This window comes from Salvelinus sp. IW2-2015, linkage group LG17, assembly GCF_002910315.2.
Source record: "Salvelinus sp. IW2-2015 linkage group LG17, ASM291031v2, whole genome shotgun sequence".
Lineage (NCBI taxonomy): Eukaryota > Metazoa > Chordata > Actinopteri > Salmoniformes > Salmonidae > Salvelinus > Salvelinus sp. IW2-2015.
This window is the reverse complement of record NC_036857.1, coordinates 30,474,501-30,499,640: the sequence shown is the minus strand read 5'-3', so window position 1 is coordinate 30,499,640 and position 25,140 is coordinate 30,474,501. Positions and strand designations below refer to the sequence as shown.

Sequence of the window (25,140 nt, the reverse complement as noted above, 5' to 3'; positions counted from 1 at the left end):
CCCCGGAAATCTACATGCCCCTGCGCGCCTAGGGCAGGTGGGGGCCGCAGGCACTATTCAGCAACATCCCAAGTGCGCCCGGCATTTCAGCCCCCAGCACCGGCTGAGGACCAGAAGGGAGGCGGAGATGTACATTTCCCTCCATCCCCCGCAGCACGCCCGCGGAGGCCGACCCACCCGCCCCGCCGCCACAACCCATTTGCACCATGCACTCACTCATCCACGGGGCGGCATCCAGCGCCACCCCAGCCACAGACCGCCCCACGCCAGCCACCCGGCTCGCCCGGGGGCATGCCCCGGCCCGCCCGCCACACCCACAGCACACCCGGCACAGCTGCCCCGAGGGCCACACGACTCCCCGCTGCCCACACCGGGCGGCCACCCAGTTTCCCACACAGGGCCCACCCCCGGTGGGGAGGGATCGTGTGGCCTGTGCCACCATCGGGGCGCAGCCACGCCCCTATCCGCCCCACACCGGCTCGGCACCGCCAGTGCGGATAGGTTCGCGGGTCCGGCCCGATTCCTAGGGCCGGCGCGGAGCTGCCGGGCACCCCCTGGGCAACCCGGGGCCACAGCCCATCCCCCACAGCCCACCCCCGCGCGGCCCCGGCCGGCACGAGGGCCGCCGGCGTTTCTGCGAAGCTCGCAATGAGTCGGCGACCACGCGAGCAGGAGGGGGCTGAACCGAGGCCGGGCTGGAGGATAGGCGACATAGAGAGTCAAAGGATGTAGGAAAGGAGGAGAGGAGGGGTTGAGGAGCAGAATTCAGGACGATAGTTGGCAGAAGGTTTGAGCAGAGGAAGAGATGGAGCTTCTGAGGATGGAAACCGAGGACCGCGCGAGAGTAGCGGGACTCAGGGAGACAGAGAGCGAAGGTGGGACGGCGCGATACCATCCGACGTTAGTGGGCAGTTGGGGGACAGTGTGGATCCGAGGAGCGAGAGTGGAGCAAAGCGATACAAGAGTGGTATCAGAGACTCTGGAGGGAGTTGCAATGAGATTAGGTGAAGAACAGCAAGTCTGAGTAAAGTCTGAGCGGCAAGCGTGATTGCTGCCTTGTTGAGTAGGGGGGAAGGTGAGAGGGTGAGGTCAAACACGAGGCAGAGCGAGTCGACAAGAAGGAGCAAGGAGCCATGAGTCAAACGGTCAGACGTGGGGGAGGGTAAAGTCACCCAAGAACTCGTGAGAGTTGCAGCCATCCTTCATGGAAAGGAGCTTTCAATCAAGGGCGATTCAAGCTCATTGATGAAGCTCTCCAGGGAACCTGGGCGGCGATATAATGACAAGGATCGTTCAAGCTTGAAAGCGGCTGGTAACTGCGACAGCATGGAATTCAAAGGAGGCGATAGACAGATGGTCAGGGGGAAAGAGAGGAGAATAGTCCCACTTGTCGGGGGAAGGATGAGGATTGCCCCAGTGCCCACCCCGCCGCTGACCAGAAAGCTCTCGGGTGGTTGCTGAGAACACGTGGGCAGACCGAGGAGACGGCGAGTAGGTAGTTAGCAGTGTTATCTGTGGTAATCCATGTTTCCGTCAGTGCCAAGAAGTCGAGGGACTGGAGGGAAGCATAGGCTGAGATGAACTCTGCCTTGTTGGCCGCAGATCGGCAGTTCCAGAGGCTGCCGGAGACCTGGAACTCCACGTGGGTCGTGCGCGCTGGGACCACCAGGCAGCGGCCACGCGGTGTGAAGCGTTTGTATGGTCTGTGCAGAGAGGAGAGAAGAGGGATAGACAGACACATAGTTGACAGGCTACAGAAGAGGCTACGCTAAATTTGCATTTGTTTAAGCTGCTATCTAGTGACATTTATTTTGATACATCCATAACAATGAGCTAATGATGCAAGATTTCACCTGGCATAGAAAATGTACTGTCTCGTCGGGACACTGTTGTTCAAGAGCTAGCCAACAACACAGATACCTGTTTTCTATTGATAGTTATTCGTATACACTACCGGTCAAATGTTTTAGAACACCTACTCATTCAAGGGTTTTTCTTTATTTTTACTATTTTCCACATTGTAGAATAATAGTGAAGACAACAAAACTATGAAATAACATATATTGAATCATGTAGTTACCAAAAAAGCTTTGCACACTCTTGGCATTCTTTCAACCAGTTTCATAAGGAATGCATTTCAATTAACAGGTGTGCCTTCTTAAAAGTTAATTTGTGGAATTTATTTTCTTAATGCATTTGACCCAATCAGTGTTCTGTGGGGTATACAGGGGGTATACAGAAGATAGCCCTATTTGCTAAAAGACCAAGTCCATATTATGGCAAGCACAGCTCAAATAAGCAAAGAGAAATGACAGTCCATCATTACTTTAAGACATGAAGGTCAGTCAATACGGAACATTTCAAGTACTTTGAACGTTTCTTCAAGTGCAGTCGCAAAAAACCATCAAGCGCTATGATGAAACTGGCTCTCATGAGGATCACCACAGGAAAGGAAGACCCAGAGTTACCTCTGCTGCATAGGAACATTTCATTAGAGTTACCAGCCTCAGGAATTGCAGCCCAAATAAATGCTTCACTGAGTTCAAGTGACAGACACATCTCAACATCAACTGTTCAGAGGAGACTGTGTGAATCAGGCCTTCATGGTTGAATTGCTGCAAAGAAACCACTACTAAAGGACACCAATAATAAGAAGAGACATGCTTGGGCCAAGAAACATAAGCAATGGACATTAGACCGGTGGAAATCTGTCCTTTGGTCTGGAGTCCAAATTGGAGATTTTTGGTTCCAACCGTCTTTGTGATACACGGTGTGGGTGAATGTATGATCTCCGCATGTGTATTTCCCACCACAAAGCATGGAGGCGGAGGTGCTATGGTGTGGGGGTGCTTTGCTGGTGACACTGTCAGTGATTTATTTAGAATTCAAGGCACACTTAACCAGCATGGCTACCACACCATTCTGCAGCGATACGCCACCCCATCTGGTGTGGGCTTAGTTGGACTATCATTTGTTTTTCAACAGGACAATGACCCAACACACCTCCAGGTGGTATAAGGGATATTTTACCAAGAAGGAGAGTGATGGAGTGCTGCATCAGATGACCTGGCCTCCACAATCCCCCGACCTCAACCAAATTGAGATGGTTTGGGATGAGTTGGACCGCAGAGTGAAGGAGAAGCAGCCAACAAGTGCTCAGCATATGTGGAAACTCCTTCAAGACTGTTGGAAAAGCATTCCAGGGGCCTCCCGGGTGGCGCAGTGGTCTAGGGCACTGCATTGCAGTGCTAGCTGCGCCACCAGAGTCTCTGGTTCGCGCCCAGGCTCTGTCCGCAGCCGGCCGCCGACTGGGAGTCGTGGGGGGACGCACAATTGGCCAGCGTCGTCCGGGTTAGGGAGGGGTTTGGGCGTAAGGGACTATCCTCTGTCTCATCGGCTCCAGCGACTCCTGTGGCGGGCCGGGCGCAGTGGGCCATACCAGGGGGCAGGTTGCAGGTGTGTTCCCCGACGAACAGTTGGTGGCGGCTGGCTTCCGGGTGTGGATGCGCGGTGTTGTTAAGAACAGTGCGGGCTTGTGTTGGGTTGTGCTTCGGGAGGAGCATGGTTTTCGCCTGTCGTGTCTCGCCTGAGCCCGTACGGGGGGAGTTGTGAGCGATGATATGACAGAATTGTAGTATTACTAAGCGATTTGATCACGGAAATCTGGGGAGAAAAGGGGAGAATTTTAAAAAAATTAAAATAAAAAAGGCAAAAGCATTCAGGTGAACGTGGTTGACGAAGAATGCCAAGAACTGTGAAAGTGTCAGCAAAAATTCGCGGCGCGACAGAGATGGCCGCCTCGGCTTCGGCGTTCCTGAGGGGACATGGCGATATTTGAGTTTTTTTATAGTTTATTGTCGTTACATTGTTACGCCCAGGTAATATTAGGTTGTTCCTATTCAGTATCATCGCGGAGGAACTATGGTATAAGAGCAACGTCACTCACACACATTACGACAGGAATACGAACTTTCCCGAGCGGATCTCTGTTTTGCCACTACCTCGGACAATGGATTGGATCCCAGCCGGCGACCAACACACGACGCCGTAGAAGGAGCAAGACGAGCGGTTTGCTGGTCAGGCTTCGTGATCGGGGCAATGCGCACCGCTCCTGAGCATACTACTCGCCAATGTCCAGTCGCTTGACAACAAGGTAGAGGAAATCCGTGCAAGGGTAGCCTTCCAGAGAGACATCAGAGACTGTAAAGTTCTATGTTTCACGGAAACATGGCTCACTCAAGACACGCTATCAGAGTCGGTACAGCCAGCTGGTTTCTTCACGTATCGCGCCAACAGAAACAAGCATCTTTCTGGTAAGACGAAGGGCGGGGGTGTATGCCTTATGATTAACGAGACGTGGTGTGATCATAACAACATACAGGAACTCAAGTCCTTCTGTTCACCTGACTTAGAATTCCTCACAATCAAATGCCGACCGCATTATCTACCTAGAGAATTCTCTTAGATTATAATCACAGCCGCATATATCCCCCCCAAGCAGACACATCGATGGCCCTTAACGAACTTCATTTGACTCTATGTGTCACGTTCTGACCATAGTTCTTGTGTGTTTTGCTTGTTTTAGTGTTGGTCAGGACGTGAGCTGGGTGGGCATTCTATGTTGTGTGTCTAGTTTGTCTGTTTCTATGTTTGGCCTAATATGGTTCTCAATCAGAGGCAGGTGTTTTGTGTTGTCTCTGATTGGGAATCATATATAGGTGGCTTGTTTTGTGTTGGGGTTTGTGGGTGGTTGTTTCCTGTCTTTGTGTTTTCTCTGCACCAGCTAGGACTGTATCGGTTTGCCACATTTTGTTATTTTGTATCGTGTTAAGTGTTCACTGTTTTATCGTTTTATTAAACATGTTGAGCCCTGGCAACGCTGCGTGTTGGTCCGATCCCTGTTACACCCTCTCTTACACCCTCTCTTCTCGTGAAGAGAGGGAAGGCTGCCGTTACACTATGTAAACTGGAAACCACATATCCTGAGGCTGTATTTATTGTAGCTGGGGATTTTAACTTCTAGTTCCTCCCAAACCCGGATCCGGGAGCACCCCCCACAGTAAAAAAAGCTGACTAGCATAGCCTAGCATCACAAGTAAATACAATCATCTAAATATCATTAAATCACAAGTCCAAGACACCAGATGAAAGATACAGATCTTGTGAATCCAGCCATCATTTCTGATTTTTTAAATGTTTTACAGGGAAGACACAATATGTAAATCTATTAGCTAACCACGATAGCAAAAGACACAACTTTTTTTTCTCCACCATTTTTTTCCTGCATGGGCAGCTATCACAATTTCGACCAAATAAAGATATATATAGCCACTAACCAAGAAACAACTTCATAAGATGACAGTCTGATAACATATTTATGGTATAGCATATGTTTTTTTAGAAAAATGTGCATTTTTCAGGTATAAATCAGTTTACCATTGCAGCCACTATCACAAAACTCACCAAAGCGACTAGAATAACTACAGAGAGCAACGTGTATTACCTAATTACTCATCCTAAAACATTTCTTAAAAATACACAGCGTGCAGCAATTGAAAGACACAGATCTTGTGAATCCAGACAATATTTCAGATTTTCTAAGTGTTTTACAGCGAAAACACAATATATCGTTATATTAGCATACCACATGAGCTAACATCACCCCAGCATTGATTCAAGGCAAAAAGKGCGATAACGTTATCACCACCAAAATATATTKATTTTTTCACTAACCTTCTCAGAATTCTTCAGATGACAGTCCTGTAACATCATATTACACAATGCATATAGAGTTTGTTCGAAAATGTGCATATTTAATATCACAAATCGTGGTTATGCAATGTAATCAGTCAAAACATGGCATGCATTCTGGCCGGCGCCATCTTGGAAAGGCACCTAAGTTTACGATTATTTATCGATTAGATWYACAAAAAAAATACAGGTTGGACAGCTAATGAAAGATGCATTAGTTATTAATGCAACCGCTGAGTTAGATTTTTAAAATTAACGTTACTAGACATACAGTGTGCGTTACAGCCAGACTAGTGCCGCAACAATGGCCGACAAATGCGTTTACATTTTTCCACATAAATACGGAATAAAATCATAAATAGCTCTTACTTTTGGACGAGCTTCCATCAGAATCTTGGGCAAGTTGTCCTTTGTCCAAAATAATCGTTGCTTTGTTGTAAAACGTCCTCTTCAACTTCGGAACTAGCAGCTAACAATAGCTATGTCGCACAGACATGCCCAAATGGCCAAAGTGCAATACTAAGGAAATACCGAAAATAGCAATATACTCGCATAAACTGATATAACTCGGTTTAAAATAACTTCGTTATGATGTTTCTAACACCTATATCGYATTAAATTACAGACGGACATATCTAAGGCCGATAACTGAGCGTTTCAAAATGCTATCCTGAGGTCTTGCGTTGCATAATGGCGGAAGTCGAAAAGAYAGCGCACRTCGTTCCTTGGGGCTTTATAAGCTCTGAGAAATACGTAGAGACTCCATTCCACTTCTCATTGGTTACTGACATCCAGGGGAAGGCGGGTGCAGTTCATTTCGATCCATAGGGCACACACAGAGCTTTAAACTGATCTGAGAACAGAGACTATTTTTCTGACCTTCGCATGTCCTGTCATGATTTTCGCTGTAGAAATAGTTCTGGTTCACCCACAGACATAATTCAAACGGTTTTAGAAACTAGAGATTGTTTTCTATCCAATAGTAATAATAATATACATATTGTACGAGCAAGAATTGAGTATGAGGCAGTTTAATTTGGAGACAATATTTTCCAAAGTGGAAACAGCACCCCCTGTATTGAGAAAAGGTTTTAACAAGGATAATCTGAAAACAAGGCTCCCTAAATTCTATCAGCATATCGATTGTGCTACCAGGGCTGGCAAAACCCTATAGATCATTGTTATGTTATTCTAACTTATTCTAACTTCCGCGACGCATATAAGGCCCTCCCCCGCCCTCCTTTCGGGAAAGCTGACCACGACTCAATTTTGTTGCTTCCAGCCTATAGATATAAACTTAAACAGGAAGCTCCCGCGCTCAGGTCTGTTCAACGCTGGTCCGACCAATCGGATTCCACGCTTCAAGATTGCTTCGATCACGTGGACTGGGATATGTTCCCGCATTGCGGCGAACAACAACATTGATGAATACGCTGATTCGGTGAGCGGGTTTATTAGCAAGTGCATCGGTGAAGTCGTACCCACAGCGTCTATTAAAACATTCCCAAACCAGAAACCGTGGATTGATGGCAGCATTCGCGCAAAACTGAAAGGGCGAACCACTGCTTTTAATCAGGGCAAGGTGACCCGGAAACATGACCGAATAAAAACAGTGTAGCTATTCCCTCCACAATGCAATCAAACAAGCTAAGCGTCAGTATAGAGACGAAGTAGAGTCACAATTCAACGGCTCAGACACGAGAGGTATGTGGCAGGTTCTACAGTTAATCACGGACTATAAAAGGAAAAACAGCCCGTCGCGGACCAGGATGTCTTGCTCCCAGACAGACTAAACAACTTCTTTGCTCGCTTTGAGGACAATACAGCTGCCATGACAAGGCCCCTACCAAAACTGCGGGCTCTCCTTCACTGCAGCCGACGTGAGCAAAAACATTTAAACGTGTCAACCCTCGCAAGGCTGCAGGCCCAGACGGCATCCCCAGCCGCGTCCTCAGAGCATGCGCAGACCAGCTGGCTGGTGTGTTACGGACATATTCAATCAATCCTTTATCCCAGTCTTGCTGTCCCCACATGCTTCAAGAGGGCCACCATTGTCCTGTTCCCAAGAAAGCTAAGGTAACTGAGCTAAACGACTACCGGCCCGTAGCACTCACTTCCGTCATCATGAAGTGCTTGAGAGACTAGTCAAGGACATAGCACCTCCACCCTAAACAGACACCCTAGACCCACTCCAATTTGCTTACCGCCCCAATAGGTCCACAGACGACGCAATCGTAATCACACTGCACACTGCCCTAACCCATCTGGACAAGAGGAATACCTATGTGAAAATGCTGTTCATAGACTACAGCTCAGCATTTACACCAATAGTACCTCCAAACTCGTCATCAAGCTCGAGACACTGGTCTCGACCCCGCCCTGTACAACTGGGTCCTGGACTTCCTGACGGGCCGCCCCCAGGTGGTGTGGGTAGATAACAACATCTCCACCCTGCTGATCCTCAACACTGGGGCCCCACAAGGGTGCGTTTCTCAGCCCTCTCTTGTACTCCCTGTTCACCCACGACTGCGTAGCCATGCACGCCTCCAACTCAATCATCAAGTTTGCAGACGTCACTACAGTGGTAGGTTGATTACCAACAACGACGAGACGGCCTACAGGGAGGAGTGAGGGCCCTCGGAGTGTGGTGTCAGGAAAATAACCTCCACTCTAACGTCAACAAAACAAAGGAGATGATCGTGGACTTCAGGAAACAGCAGAGGGAGCACCCCCCTATCCACATCGACGAGACAGTAGTGGAGAGGGTAGAAAGTTTAAAGTTCCTCGGCGTACACATCACGGACAAACTGAAATGGTCCAACCACACAGACAGCATGGTGAAGAAGGCGCAGCCACGCATCTTCAACCTCAGGAGGCTGAAGAAATTCGGCTTGTCACCAAAAACACTCACAAACTTTTACAGATGCACAATCGAGAGCATCCTGTCGGGTTGTATCACCGCCTGGTACGGCAACTGCTCTGCCCATAACCGTAAGGCTCTCCAGAGGGTAGTGAGGTCTGCACAACGCATCACCGGGGGCAAACTTCCTGCCCTGAAGGCAAAGGGTGGCTATTTGAAGAATCTCAAATCTCAAATATATCTTTTTGTTTAACACTTTTTTGGTTACTACATGATTCCATATGTGTTATTTCCTAGTTTATGTCTTCACTATTATTCTACAATGTAGAAAATAGTACAAATAAAGAAAAACCTTTGAATGAGTAGGTGTTCTAAAACTTTTGACCGGTAGTGTATATGAATTTATCAAGCCAACACGCAACATGCAATACAAGACTCTATTATTATAATGGGAGATTATAATACGGTTTTAAATACCCTAATGGACCGCAAAGGAAATCACACTACAAACTATTACCCTCATGCACTTAAGGAAATCACGAATATCATGGATATATTGGAACTAGTGGATATATGGAGGCTTAAATATCCTGACCTTGTGAGATATACATGGCGGAGGATCAATCATGCTAGTCGTTGTGTAACGGCAGCCTTCCTCCTCTTCACGAGAAGAGAGGGTGTAACAGGGATCGGACCAACACGCAGCGTAGCCAGTGCTCAACATGTTTAATAAAACGAAACAGTGAACACTTACAACGATACAAAATAACAAAATGTGGCAAACCGATACAGCCCTATCTAGTGCAGAGAAAACACAAAGACAGGAAACAACCACCCACAAACCCCAACACAAAACAAGCCACCTATATATGATTCCCAATCAGAGACAACACAAAACACCTGCCTCTGATTGAGAACCATATTAGGCCAAACATTGAAACAGACAAACTAGACACACAACATAGAATGCCCATCCAGCTCACGTCCTGACCAACACTAAAACAAGCAAAACACACAAGAACTATGGTCAGAACGTGACATCTTGACTACTTTCTTATGTCATTCTCGTTGGCATCAAACGTTTTTAAAAATTTGATAGGGAACAGAATGCGGTCGGACCATCAAATTATTGGCATATACATTACTCTTACAGAATTTCCACTTGGGCAATGATATTGGAAATTTAATCAACCTTTTGGATGATAAAAAAAAAAATAAGACAAGAACTTATAGGTGACTTTTTCCAACAAAACAGATCCATTTACTATATGGGACACTTTTAAATGTGCCTTTAGAGGCCATGAAATTCTATGCTCATTGTCACGCCCTGACCGTAGATTGCTTTGTATGTTTCTATTTTTTGTTTGGTCAGGGTGTGATGTGGGTGGGTATTCTATGTCTATGTTGTAGGTCTAGGTTTTCTGTTTCTGTGTGGTTGGCCTGGTGTGGTTCCCAATCAGAGGCAGCTGTCTATCGTTGTCTCTGATTGGGAGCCATATTTAGGTAGCCTGTTTTCCCACTTTTGTTTGTGGGTGGTTGTTTCCTGTTTAGTGTTTTGTTTCACCTTTCAGGACTGTTCATTTGTCGTTTTTGTTGTTTGTCAAGTGTTTTCGTATTTTATAAAAAAATATGACCACTTACCACGCTGCACCTTGGTCCTCCTCTCCTTCTCCAGATGACAATCGTTACACTCATATTTAAAAACAAAATCAATTTAGGTCAATAGAGTTCATAATAGAGTGACTAACAGTACAGATAGATAGCAATTACAACGGTACCATAGAGGCACAGAATAAGCAACAGGAAAAACAAAAAGAACTGGAGGAACTTATTCAAGAAAGATCCAGTGTAATATATTGTAAAAATAAAGCGAACTGGATGGAATATGGGGGATAATGCACCAAATAATTGTTGAATCTTCAACATAGAAATGCTAGTCACCCATCATTCACCAAACTATCTTTTGAAAGAGGAAGCAAAGTACTTTAAGCATATGTTTTTGTTTCAGTCTTCTCCATCTCCATTAACCAAAATTAATTGTACGGACGTTTTTTCTATTAATAATGAACAGCTGTAACAGAAAGACTCATGTGAAGGCGAAATTACAGGAGAAACTTCTTGATGAAATTAAAGCCTTTTAAATCCGGGAAAACTCCAGGGCTGGATGGCATACCAGTTAAGGTACATCAAACCTTTTTGGATGTACTCATAGGAACGTTATTAGCATGTTTTAACCACTCCTAAAAAAATGGTAGAGTATCATACTCAACAAAAAGGTCTGATTTCACAATTACTGAAACAATATATAGATCCAGTCCATTCAATAAATTGGAGGCGCCTTACACTTCGGTGTTGTGATGCAAAAATTCTAATAAAATACCTAGCGCATAATATTAAAAACGTATTGTCGGATATTATTCAGCCTAGTTTTTTTATATGGACGATACATTGGAAATAATATAAGACAAGTACTGGAAACAGTAGAACACTATGAAAAATCTTGGATACCAGGCCTGGTATTCATAACTGACTGAAAAGGCTGGAGCGAAGGTTCACCTTCCAACAGGACAACGACCCTAAGCACACAGCCAAGACAACGCAGGAGAGGCTTCAGGACAAGTCTCTGAATGTCCTTGAGTGGCCCAGCCAGAGCCCAGACTTTAACCCGATCGAACATCTCTGGATAGACCTGAAAATGCTGTGCAGCAATGCTCTCCATCCAACCTGACAGAGCTTGAGAGGATCTGCAGGGAAGAATGGGAGAAACTCTCCAAATCCAGATGTGCCACGCTTGTAGCATTATACCCAAGAAGACTCAAGGCTGTAATCGCTGCCAAAGGTGTTTCGACAAAGTACTGAGTAAAGGGTCTGAATACTTATGTAAATGTAATTTCCTGCCGTCCTGTACCTGCCTGACTCTGATTTGGATAATGACTCTTTGCCTGCCTTGACTTACCTTTTGCCTGCCCCTTGTACTATAATAAACTCTGAGACTCGTACTATTCGCCTCCTGTGTCTGCATCTGGGTCTTAGCCCGAGCCCTGATAATTATAGCATTATCCTTTGCCAAGATAATCCATCCACCTCACAGGTGTGGCATATCAAGAAGCTGATTAAAAATCATGATCATCACACAGGTGCACCTTGTGCTGGGGAAAAGAAAAGGGCACTCTAAAATCTGCAGTTTTGTCACACAACACAATGCAACAGACGTCTCAAGTTTTGAGTGAGCTTGCAATTGGAATGCTGACTGCAGGAATGTCCACCAAAGCTGTTGCCAGAGAATTTAATGTTCATTTCTCTACCATAAGCCGCCTCCATCTTTGTTTTAAAGAATTTGGCAGTACGTCCAACTGGCCTCACAACCGCAGACCACATGTAACCACGCCAGCCCAGGACCTCCACATCTGGTTTCTTCACCTAAGGATCGTCTGAGACCAGCCACCCGGACAGCTGATGAAACTGAGGAGTATTTCAGTTTGTAATAAAGCCCTTTTGTGGGGAAAAACTCATTGGCTGGGCCTGCTTCCCCAGTGAGTGGACCTGGCTCCCAAGTGGGTGGGCCTACGCCCATCCATGGCTGCGCCCCTGCCAAGTCATGTTAAATCCATAGATTATGGCCTAATGAATTCATTTCAAATGACTGATTTCCTTATATGAACTCAACTCAGTAAAATCTTTGTAATTGTTGCATGTTGCATTTATATTTTTATTCAGTATCCTGCAACCAAAAACAAGCTACACATGGACAGTACCAAAACAAATGATCTAATGAGTCTGTCTCTTCGTGAGCAAAGTCTGCAGGGGTGGGATGATTGTATCCCCTATACAGTGCAATCGGAAAGTATTCAGACCCCTTGACTTTTTCCACATTTTGTTACGTTACAGCCTTGTTCTAAAATGGATTCAAATGTTTTTTTTCCCTCATCAATTTACACACAATACCCCATAATGACAAAGCAAATACAGGTTTCTAAAATGTTTTGTTAAATTATATAAAATATATATCACATTTACGTAAGTATTCAGACCCTTTACTCAGTACTTTGTTGAAGCACCTTTGGCAGCGATTACAGCCTCGAGGCTTCTTGGGTATGACGCTGGCACACCTGTATGCCAAGGTGTGCCAAGTCTGAGGTCCTGAGAGCTCTGGAGCAGGTATTCATCAAGGATCTTTCTGTGCTTTGTTCCGTTCATCTTTTCCTCAACCCTGACTAGTCTCCCAGTCCCTGCCTCTGAAAAACATCCCCACAGCATGATGCTGCCACCACCATGCTTCACTGTTGGGATGGTGCCAGGTTTCCTCCAGACGTGACGCTTGGCATTCAGGCCAAAGAGTTCAATCTTGGTTTCATCAGACCAGAGAATCTTGTTTCTCAAGGTCTAAGAGTCCTGTAGGTGCCTTTTGGCAATCTCCAAGCAGGTTGTCATGTGCCTTTTACTGAGGAGTGGATTCCGCCTGACCACTCTACCATAAAGGCCTGATTGGTGGAGTGCTGAACTCTGGAGCTCCCTGACCAAGGCCCTTCTCCCCGATTGCTCAGTTTGGCCGGACAGCCAGCTCTAGGAAGAGTCCTGGTGGTTCCAAACTTCTTCCATTTAAGAATGATGGAGGCCACTGTTTTCTTGGGGACCTTCAATGGTGCAGACATGTTTTGGTACCCTTTCCCAGATCTGTGCCTCGAGACAATCCTGTTTCGGAGCTCTACGGACAATTCCTTCGACCTCATGGCTTGGTTTTTGCTCTGACATGCACTGTCAACTGTGGGACCTTATATAGACAGGTGTGTGCCTTTCCAAATCATGTCCAATCAACTGAATTTACCACAGGTGGACTCCAATCAAGTTATAAAAACAACTCAAGGATGATCAATGGAAACAGAATGCACCTGAGCTAAATTTCCAGTCTCATAGCAAATGGTCTGAATACTTATGTAAATAATGTATTTCTGTTTTCTATGTTTTATAAATTTGCAACAAATTCTATAAACCTGTTTTTGCTTTTCATTATGGGGTATTGTGTGTACATTTTTTTTATTTAATCAATTTTAGAATAAGGCGGTAACGTAACAAAATGTGGACAAAGTCAAGTGGTCTGACTACTTTCCGAAGGCACTGTAATGGAGAACACAACTTTATTCTCATAATGAATTCATGAAGGGAAAAAAATGAATAAATTAACCCCTTTTTTATAATGCATCATATGCAGACATATAACGCCTTAGTTATGAGACAGGCATAATGCATGGGGTAAGCACAGGGAGCGACTATAAAAAAAGTTCAAAAAGTTCATGGTCTACGTCCCAAATCGCACCCTATTTCCCATGAGCTCTGGTCAAAAGGAGTGCACTATAAAGGGAATAAGGTGCCATTTTGGACACACACATGATGGCCATCTCACCTGACATGTGTCAACCCCCCCAGTCTCAGAGCCAGCACAGATCATACCATTCTTGATGTAACTGTTGTACCAGTCTATCCGATTACAAGTGTTTCTCTCAATCAGCTTCTCCTCAACTTCCTGCAGTATGCCCATCGGCTTTTCTAAAGAGAGACCAGACACACATGCTGTATTCATCTACTGCTAAATTCAACATTCAGCACTGTTGTGCCCTTGAGCAAGGCTCTTATAGTCTAGTCCCAGATCTGTTTGTGCTATCATGTCAACTCCTTGTCTTAACCCCTAACTGCTCTTCACCCAGGGGCACTGAACTGTGGCTGACCCTGTGGTCCTCTCAAATGGGTGTCTTTGTGTTATACGGGGGGGTTGAGAGCAGTGCAGGAGACCAGCTTCAGATGTAACAGTTTGATTAATAAAGGTAATATTGTAATTTCCTAATAGATCCCACACAAACCTTTGAAATAAGTGCTGCCCCAGCTACTGACAAAACACAGGTTGAGGTTTAAATTGAATTCCTCCATCTCGTCTTCCACTGTACAGACAGGCGGGACAAATCAGTGTACTCCAGTGGAGAGCAGAGACGCAGAAGAGGTAGGTCATTGGAGAAGCTGGGGTGGTGAAACTTCTCATGAGTTCTGACCTCTGTAACATAGCGCTGTTAGCACATTGAGTTCTGCCAACACGCGTAGACTGGACATCCTATGGGGTCTAGGTGCAGCAGAAAAGAGAGTTGGGGTGAACAACAAAAATGACTGTATTTAGCAGAAAAGTGATAGCAGCTTTTTTACATTGAGCAATGACTAAGGAAAAATGGCAGCGTGTGTCGGTCACTAATGTCATTTCAAAGTGTTATAGCATTGTCTTATTTGGCCTAAACAATTAACAAAATAGTAATCTGAAAGGTGTAGCCGAGCCTGCATGTATCAGTTCCACTGTCAATTACCTATATTAAGTAAATATACATTTATGCCTTTTTTGGATTTATCTGCTTTACAGTAATTCCTCTAGCCTATACCAATATATATGTGTGCTCTTGCCAACTACATTGCTGTCGTTGTCCAGCCAAACACATGGCATGACAATGAGTGACAAGAAGTTGGCATGATAGCCCAATCAGACTGGCACTCAGGCTAGGATTTCTCTAATAAAAATATCTACTAAATATAGGCTGCCTATTCTTGCAGGCCTGTAAATGACTCACGGAACGACTGTGCAGCAGTGAGCACTCAGAGGTTGTTGAGGATAGTCCCGCCACAGAGGTGCCACGACTTCACCTGCACGCTGGCCTGCCAAGGCCAAGCACCCAATGGTGCATCACGCCCTCCAACAACACGTGACGCTCCTGGAGCGTCTGCCAACCGCCGCTGTCAGCATGCGATCATTAACAACACCGAATATTAAACGTTTAGAATGTACATTTAAGTTTCAGTTAAAGTTTTGATTTACATTAGAAATGGGGAAGATCTCCCATGTGTCAGTTAAATAGGATCAGCGTTCGCGTCATCGTCTCGGAATGTATTGGCAACTTTGAGTGAGCCACATTCAGGCCACGTTCAAGCATCGTTTAGCGCGGGCTCCAAGTGCAAACCCTAGCCTACTCGTTGCGAACAAGTCTACGACTTACTTCCGTGTGCTGAAACTTCAGACAACAATACACTTATATACAGGGCACATAGAAAGATTCCAAATGCCCTAAAGTCCATTATTTGAGTGAGGAAATGTAGGCTAGATGGATTAAACTGACAGGTGGATCCAATAGGGGGTTCATTTATTGATTCCTTCATGTATTATTTCAAAGTGTAGAGGTGTCGGCATTGTGACGTTATACCACGTTTGGTCACTCTTTGATTAGTACTGCAGGCTGTGCGAGAGGTCACTTGAGTCAATAACCTACTATGTCTGTAAAAAAAGGGATACTGTTGATACCCTTGAACAATATTATAGGTTTATCCTACCATAGACTACAATATAATTTCTGATTTTGCATATCCTTATTTGCAACGAATTTTAGGGCCAATTTCAAGTTTCTCATGTAATCATTTTAGTAAAACATTCCTGTAGATCTATGCCAACAACTCATTACTTTGCCCACCATGTACAGTAAGTAGTAAGCCGCGTATCATCCATCAGAAAGAAATCTTACAAGACTGTAAAAAGTGGTCCACACCATGTTCAGCTGATATGGCTTTGCTCATTCAGTTGCTGTGCCTATGCTGAACGTCTTATAGGCTAGTCTTTTTAACGATTTCACATCTCGTGGAGGTATTTGAACAAATGTTAGATAACAATTCACCTGTTTATCATAGGCCTATTTTTAAGCGAAGATGAATGGTGGTGGTGGTCACTGATTTCTTCAGTGAAAGGCACTTGGCGACACTCCCTTACATTTCTGCTGAGAGTCATCAATTATGCAGCCAGGGTAGCTGCAAGTACTGAGAGGGAAGATAGCAGCAACAATATGGCGACAACCGCAGTTTCTCCCGAATCTTTTCGACATCTGCAGTCCAACAACGCCTTTCTGGGTTCCTTGTAACGCTTATAAAGTAGGTGAATTCTTTGCTTTTTCTGAAACGTTTGCATGTTTTGACGAATCGGTTGGTTATAGTCTGTCAATAACCTTATAAAAATGTCGCAGAGCCGCTCTCTGACCAGCATTTTTTTTGTTGCTTGAATAGGCTTCCTGCCAGAGCCTAAACCAGATTCCCGTTATATTTAAGCTTAATCGATATATTGCTAATTTCCTTCACAGAGCTAACCATAATATTGTTCAGACAAGTAGGACAAATGATGAGGTGACGATGTCCCCGATTTTGACTGCTTAAAAAACTAAACGATGAAATTATTTAAAAAAATCTAAATGTATCATTATCAAACGAAAATGAATGATTTCGAGTTTAAATGTGTATTTATTTTCGTGATAGTTATGACACGCAGCAAATATGGGCCAATGTATGGTGATGAGAACAAGTAGCCTAATGTGATAGCCTAATTCACTCCTCCACCATGCATTTAAAAAAAATAATCCATCTATTCTAGCCTATTCTAACATGTAGAGGGGTGTTGGTACCAGAGCCTTTGAAACGGCGCTGCTATCCTTCACACCTCTTTTTCATCCACCTTTCATCTAAAAAATATATAATCAAAGCAAGAATCTTATTACCATTGTAATTTCGTTGCATACACATACCCTGGTATCGATCTGGTGGTCGACATGGCTTTACGGGTGTGGTAGCCTACATACTGTATCTCCTTCCTTCAAGGAGCCTATTTTAGGACTAGGCAGCGTGTTAAACGCTCAGAATATCCTAGAAACACTGAATTATTGGAGAAAATGATGGAGAACAATATTTTTTTCCTGAGTCTATGATGTTGATGGCGACAAGGTAGGACTATGTGTTCGAGATGGGACTTTTTTGCTCCGTGGAAAAACCTGAGCATAACATAGAAACCACCCACTGCAGCATTTCGCAGTGTTTCCTAGGCTCTGATGGGCCGCACTTTTGGGTAGGCTGCTGCTAAACGTGTGCATCGCAATATCTGTGCACGATGCTTATCATGCCTTATTATGTAAAGTCTACAAACCGACTTTTGTAATACGGTTGGCAACGATAGAATGATCGATATTAATGTTTATACATCAGAACAAACACACCATTCAGCAATAGCTCGCCTATTGCGCCTGTGAAAAAATGAGATTAGATAACAACGATACAGTGGCCTAGTGTGCATGTCTTTGCCAGGGAGATTGGTGTCATTGAGTTTATAATATAGTAAACAATAGTATAAGGTGAAATTGACAGGGCCATCGACTACCAGGAATATGGCAGGTGGTGCAACAACCCACTGAGACCTGCCTGCTTCTTTACAGAATATAGATTGCCATCATACCATGACGCTGAATGTGTAGCCTAGGGTATGTTTGGAAAATGAAAGGGGTGGTCATTATGTAAGGGCATTTAGGTAGCCTAAGGACATTTGGCCACCGGTTTACCTGTGAGACACGGTCGTTAACGGGAAAAGCTGCATGGTGCTCTGTGTCTGAAATGGTTACATAAAACATGCTGGTGCACCTCTACTGGATGAAACAAAATGACTGAAAAACGGTTAATTTCGTATGTCCCATTGGGTCCAAGTAAGAATAGAATGAGGGATGGTTGCTATCACATTATGCTGATGAATAGCCTTATTTTACACCAGCCAGTGAGTAACATTTACGTCGGTAAGTAAACGCTGTAGCCTAAACAACCATCATGTGCATTTTGATCTTGCTTGATGAGTTAAGTGTTTGTTTTATCAACGTGACATATTTAATTATCGGATTATACCACACCTGCAGCCCATATCCCTGTTAGTAAACCATTACCCTGTAGCCTATGTCTATAGGCTCATGGCCTGCATGCATCCCAAAATCTTGTTGTCTTGTTTGTCCTGTTATCTATATCATTTTTGAGTGTAAAGCAATAAAATAAAAAGAGTGACGAAGTTGATATCGCATTAAAACGGCTATTTTGTAACCTGATATTTCAGCCGCTTTCCTTGCTGATCTTGTGGTGCTGAAATGGACAGCGCCCGTGAGAAGCGTGAGAGGAGGGATTGGAATGCAGCTTTCCTTCTCTTATCTCCGATTTTAGACTGCAATATGAGATTTTAGCCTTTTCTACGTGTTTCATGAGCTGTAAGGTTAGTTATGTTGTCAGTCCCTGTAGTTAGTTACATTGTGTCAATGCAAACAACACAATTATACAAGCTCTACAGTGGACGAGCATTCAGCATGAGAACAAGCCCTGACATTTTGTCGTTTGTTGATTTGAATCTTTCATTTGAAATCGTGATATTTATTCAACGTTATTCATTGCAATATGTTAGCAGGAAGTTTCGATATTTACAGGTTTATAAATGATAAATGATAGGCCCATTTTGGATGTAGGCCTGGGCCTTATCCTCCTTCGACCTTCTGGGTCTGATGAGAGATCTGATTCAGAGGTTAGATATAAACCTATACAGAACGTGTAGGCTATAGACTGTACAATTTGTAAAATGTGTGATTTGTTCTGATATGTGTTTAACATACTTATAATCTGGACAGCATGAGCGTCCTAGAGACGCTTTGAAATGGTCTTTTGACAGATGTGATGCCCCAACATGATTCTGTACTAATGTCATGTACTGTACAGTATCCTATTATGTGAGGTATGATGTGGGAAATAGATCTACCAGCAACTGAATTGGTGCTGTTTTCATACTTTCTTAAGGAAATTCAAAGCAAAGGTATAGTTATACTGTATTGGGAACCCGTACGCAAGCTACTGTAAGACAGTGCCAATGTAAGTGAAAGTTCCGGTATTTTATTAGTGGGATTAAACTGTGTAGTGACAGTGTGTCAGAGTTTTGCTCTTCTGACTGTCTTTCATTGATTAGGCTCTCTCTCTCTCTCTCTGTGTGTGTGTGTGTGTGTGTGTGTGTGTGTGTGTGTGTGTGTGTGTGTGTGTGTGTGTGTGTGTGTTTGTGTGTGTGTGTTGTCTGACCTGTCTTAGTGTCTTCATCCTTCTCTCTTAAGAGTCACAGGTTTGCGTCACAAATTGCACCCTATTTTCTGCACTACTTTTGACCAGATTCCTATAAGTATGGACTAACTTTTGACCAGATTCTATAAGTATGGACTACTTTTGCCAGATTCCTATAACATGGAGTACTTTTGACCAGATTCCTATAACACTGGACTCTTTTGACCAGATTCCTATAACACTGGAGTACTTTTGACCAGATTCCTATAAGCATTGACTACTTTTGACCAGATTCCTATAAGTACTGGACTACTTTTGACCAGATTCCTATAACACTGGACTACTTTTGACCAGATTCCTATAAAGCATTGGACTACTTTTGACCAGATTCCTATAACACTGGACTACTTTTACCAGATTCCTATAAGCATTGGACACTTTTGACCAGATTCCTATAACACTGGACTACTTTTCTTTTGACAGATCTCTATAAGCATTGGATACTTTTGACAGATTCCTATAAGCATTGGACTACTTTGACCAGATTCCTATAAGCACTGGACTACTTTTGACCAGATTCCTATAACAACTGGAGTATTTGACCAGATTATATAAACTGGACTACTTTTTGGACCCAGATTCCTATAAACTGGACTACTTTTGACGCAGATTCCTATAACATGGACTACTTTTGACCAGATTCCTATAACACTGGACTACTTTTGACCAGATTCCTATAACACTGGACTAATTCTTTTGACTCAGATTCCTATAAGCATTGGACTACTTTTGACCAGATTCCCATAACATTGGCTACTTTTGACCAAATTCCTTAACACTGGAGTACTTTTGACGCAGATTCCTATAACACTGGACTACTTTTGACCAGATTCCTATAAGTGCTTGGACTACTTTTGGACCAGATTCCTATAAGCATTGGACTACTTTGACCAGATTCCTATAACACTGGACTACTTTTGACCAGATTCCTATAACACTGGACTACTTTTGACCAGATTCCTATAACACTGGACTACTTTGGGCACTAGTCAAAAGTAGGGCACTATGTAAAGGGAATAGGGTGACATTTTGGCTGCAGGCAAAGCTACAAATACAATATAGCCCTAAAAGCATGATGTCATCCCATGATCATGTAGCATCTCATGTAGCCATCTCATGTTGCATCTCATGTATAATCTCATGTAGCATCTCATGTAGCATCTCATGTAGCCATCTCATGTAGCCATCTCATGTAGCATCTCATGTAGCATCTCATGTAGCCATCTCATGTAGCATCTTTAGCTCTGTCAAGTAAGTGTCTATATTGTCAAACTAGGAAACATGACCCTATGAATGCACTTATGAGGCATTTTTGTAAAACATTTTTTACCTTTAATCAAACCGGGAAAGACCCAAAAGGTAAGAAACCTCTTTTACGAGGGGGAGCCTATGAATGATAGGCTATGCATTGTGCTGCTGTTGTAAAACAGATTCTGTTGTACTATAGTGTGTCTGTGTATTCTCTGAATCAGCAGGAAATACAGGTCAGTGGAAGGTGTTTCCTTACAGTTACACATCCCATTAGTCTGTTGTGGTCTGCTGGGTCTGTTCGCCAGATGGGTCTCTTATTTCCTGTATTGGCACAGAGATTCATGACATGACACATTTCTATACTACTACTATACTACTATACTATTACCATAATATTATTGCGTTTCCTACATTGTGCCAAGCATGGTCAGCATGGGTTGTGACAGTGAGAAACGTGCCATCATACAATGAAATGGCAAGCATTCTAATTCTATGCTTGCCATATGTAGACAATATTAGTGTTTTATACTGGGTTGGTAGTCAGGATGAAGCTCCTCCTCCAAGATGGTACCCACCAAATCCTTTCATCATCATCATAATATCCTTTGAATATTCATAATTCTTTCAGTAAGTTGACACATCTCTGATTTCAACACGCCTGAATCAACCACACCTTTTGAAATGATGCAATCAGTATCTTCAATTGATAATGAGCACAAATAATATATCAATCTGAGTAAAACGCTATTGAGTAGTTTCTCCCCCCAAAATACTTATCTTTTAATAAATATATATTTTAATAAAACACAGGGTGTCACCTACAGCACTTAATGGCTTCCTCACAAATGGCACCCTGCTTCCTGTATAGTGGACAACTTTTGACCAGGGTCCATAGGGCTATGTAAACTATATAGTGACTAAGGTGCCATTTGAGATGCAACCAATGATCAAACCTACTTGTCATATCTATCATAGATGAAAGCCATTGACTCATATTTGTTCCGTCTTTCTACATCTGTAGTGTGTTTCGAAAATAGCAGCATCATTATTTGATGTTTTCGTTGGTATTTTTAGTTTGATGATCTCACATTAAAACCCTTATCTCTCATTCAGTGTTAGTGTCTGGGGGCCCGTACCAAATGGTACCCTATTCCCTACATAGTGCAATACTTTGGACTAGGGCCCATAGAACTCTGGTCAAACGTAGTGCACTATATAGGTAATAGTGACACATTTGGGACACACGCTCTGTTTTCTTCTTCTGTCAAGACTAGACTGTACTGGTCCATTTCTGTGACGGCTCTGCTGTGACAGAACTAGAAAGACCTTCTCTTGCTCTGAGGCTCTTCCTTACTGTAGACAAACAGGGAGAGAGTATCTGCATCCCAAATGGCACTCTATCCCCTACATAGTGCACTACTTTTGACCAGGGCCCATAGTGCATGCACAAAAAGAGTTACACTGAGTAATAATAATGATAATACTTCCAGTTCATACAGATACATCTTGCTGTTATGATAATGCATGTATGACATTTACAAAAAAGATACAAAATTATTCAAACCATTTAATATTTTATGCCTTTTATTTTCAAGAAAAGCACATCCAAAACTCAAGGGCCTCAACTACTCTCTTGGCTCAATTGTTCTTCTTTCTCCTCCTCTCTACTCTCTCTCTTTGGCCCCTCAGAGCTGGTTACAGTGGATGGTACAATACTTGACGACCAAGTAGCTGCAGGATGAAAACATGGCTGCACCCCTTATGGCACCACCAGGACCTGACAGCTTCAAGTATTTTACCGCGGAATCATTGGCTAACATCGAGCTCCGGATCAACGAGGAGAAGAACAAACCGCCGCCCAAGCAGGACAGCAGTCACCGTGACGACGACGATGACAATAAACCCAAGCCCAACAGCGACCTGGAGGCTGGGCGGAATCTGCCCTTCATCTATGGCGACATCCCTAGTGGAATGGTGGCGACACCACTGGAGGATTTGGACCCCTTTTACCAGGCTCAGAAAGTAAGTAAGAAACACACCTCCTCCGTATCCCCTTCTCTAGCTCACACACACACACACACACACACACACCACACAAAACACACCACACACACACACACACACCACACACACACACACACACACACACACACACACACACACACACACACACACACACACACACACACACACACACACACACACACACATCCCTTCTTGCCTTGCTTTTTCTCAACACCTTACATAAAGATACAGTGCCTTCTGAAAGTATTCAGACCCTTTGACTTTTTCCACATTTACGTTACGTTACAGCCTTATTCTAAACTGAATTAAATGGATTTCCTCTCATCAATCTACACACAACCCCATAATGAACAAAAACAGGTTTTTAGAAATTTTAGCAATGTATAAAAAAAAGAAATACTTATTTACATAAGTATTCAGACTTTTGCAATCAATCAATCAAATATTCATAAAGCCCTTTCTTTACAATCAGCTGATGTCACAAAGTGCTGTACAGAAACCCAGCCTAAAACCCCAAACATCAAGCAATGCAGGTGTAGAAGCACGGTGGCTAGGAAAAACTCCCTATAAAGGCTGGAACCTAGGAAGAAACCTAGAGAGGAACCAGGCTATGAGGGGTGGCCAGTCCTCTTCTGGCTGTGCCGGGTGGAGATAACAGTACATGGCCAAGATGTTCAAATGTTCATAGATGACCAGCAGGCCTAATCACAGTAGTTGTATAGGGTGCAACAGGTCAGCACCTCAGGAGTAAATGTCAGTTGGCTTTTCATAGCCGATCATTCAGAGTATCTCTTCCGCACCTGCTGTCTCTAGAGAGTTGAAAACAGCAGGTCTGGGACAAGGTAACATGTCCGGTGAACAGGTCAGGGTTCCAGAGCCGCAGGCAGAACAGTTGAAACTGGAGCAGCAGCACGACCAGGTGGACTGGGGACAGCAAGGAGTCATCAGGCCAGGTTGTCCTGGGGCATGGTCCTAGGGCTCAGGTCCTCCAAGAGAAAGAGCGAGAGAGAGCGAGAGAGAAAAAGAGAGAGAATTAGAGAGAAAAAGAGAGAGAGAGAATTAGAGAGAGCATACTTAAATTCACACAGGACACCGGATAAGACAGGACAAATACTCCAGATATAACAGACTGACCCTATCCCCCCGACACATAAATGTTGCAGCATAAATACTGGAGGCTGAGACAGGAGGGGTCGGGAGACACTATGGTTCCGTCCGACGATACCCCCGGACAGGGCCAAACAGGCAGGATATAACCCCACCCACTTTGCCAATAGCACAGCCCCCAAACCACTAGAGGGATATCTTCAGCCACCAACTTACTATCCTGAGACAAGGCAGAGTATAGCCCACGAAGATCTCCGCCACGGCACGAACCCAAGGGGGGGCGCCAACTCGGACAGGAAGATCACGTCAGTGACTCAACCCACTCAAGTGACACACCCCTCATAGGGACAGCATGGAAGAGTGCCAGTGACTCAGCCCCCGTAATAGGGTTTGAGGCAGAGAATCCCAGTGGAGAGAGGGGAACCGGCCAGGCAGAGACAGCAAGGGCGGTTCGTTGCTCCAGTGCCTTTCCGTTCACCTTCACACTCCTAGGCCAGACTACACTCAATCATAGGACCTACTGAAGAGATGAGTTTTCTATAAAGACTTTAAGGTCGAGACCGAGTCTGCGTCTCTCACATGGATAGGCAGACCATTCCATAAAAATGGAGCTCTATAGGAGAAAGCCCTGCCTCCAGCTGTTTGCTTAGAAATTCTAGGGACAGTAAGGAGGCCTGCGTCTTGTGACCGTAGAGTATGTGTAGGTATGTACGGCAGGACAAAATCGGAAAGATAGGTAGGAGCAAGCCAATGTAATGCTTTGTAGGTTAGCAGTAAAACTTTGAAATCAGCTCTAGCCTTAACAGGAAGCCAGTGTAGAGAGGCTAGCACTGGAGTACAGTGGAGTACTGGAGCACTGGAGTAATATGATCACATTTTTTGGTTTTAGTCAAGATTCTAGGAGCCGTGAGACTCGAAATTGAGCTTAGGTGCATCCTGTTTCCATTGATCATCCCTGTGGTAAATTCAATTGATTGGACATGATTTAGAACACACCTGTCTATACAAGGTCGCACAGTTGACAGTGCATGTCAGAGCAAAAACCAAGCTATGAGGTCGAAGGAATTGTCCGTAGAGCTCCGAGACAGGATTGTGTTGAGGCACAGATCTGGGGAAGAGTACAAAAACATTTCTACAGCATTTAGGTCCCTAAGAACACAGTGGCCTCTATAATTCTTAAA

At 44.1% G+C, this 25,140-nt stretch overlaps 1 protein-coding gene across 1 annotated transcript in view; it reads left to right on the top strand.

Annotated features, from left to right (window-relative positions):
* Window positions 1-16,436: 16,436 nt before the first annotated feature.
* Window positions 16,437-25,140, top strand: part of LOC111977093 (sodium channel protein type 8 subunit alpha-like) — a 28,136-nt gene continuing 19,432 nt past the window's right edge. Inside the window, exons 1-2 of the mRNA XM_024006397.2 lie at window positions 16,437-16,555; window positions 22,517-22,849. Coding sequence (XP_023862165.1) covers window positions 22,574-22,849 — 276 coding nt within the window. The 5' untranslated portion in view covers window positions 16,437-16,555; window positions 22,517-22,573. The remainder of the gene's footprint in view (window positions 16,556-22,516; window positions 22,850-25,140) is intronic.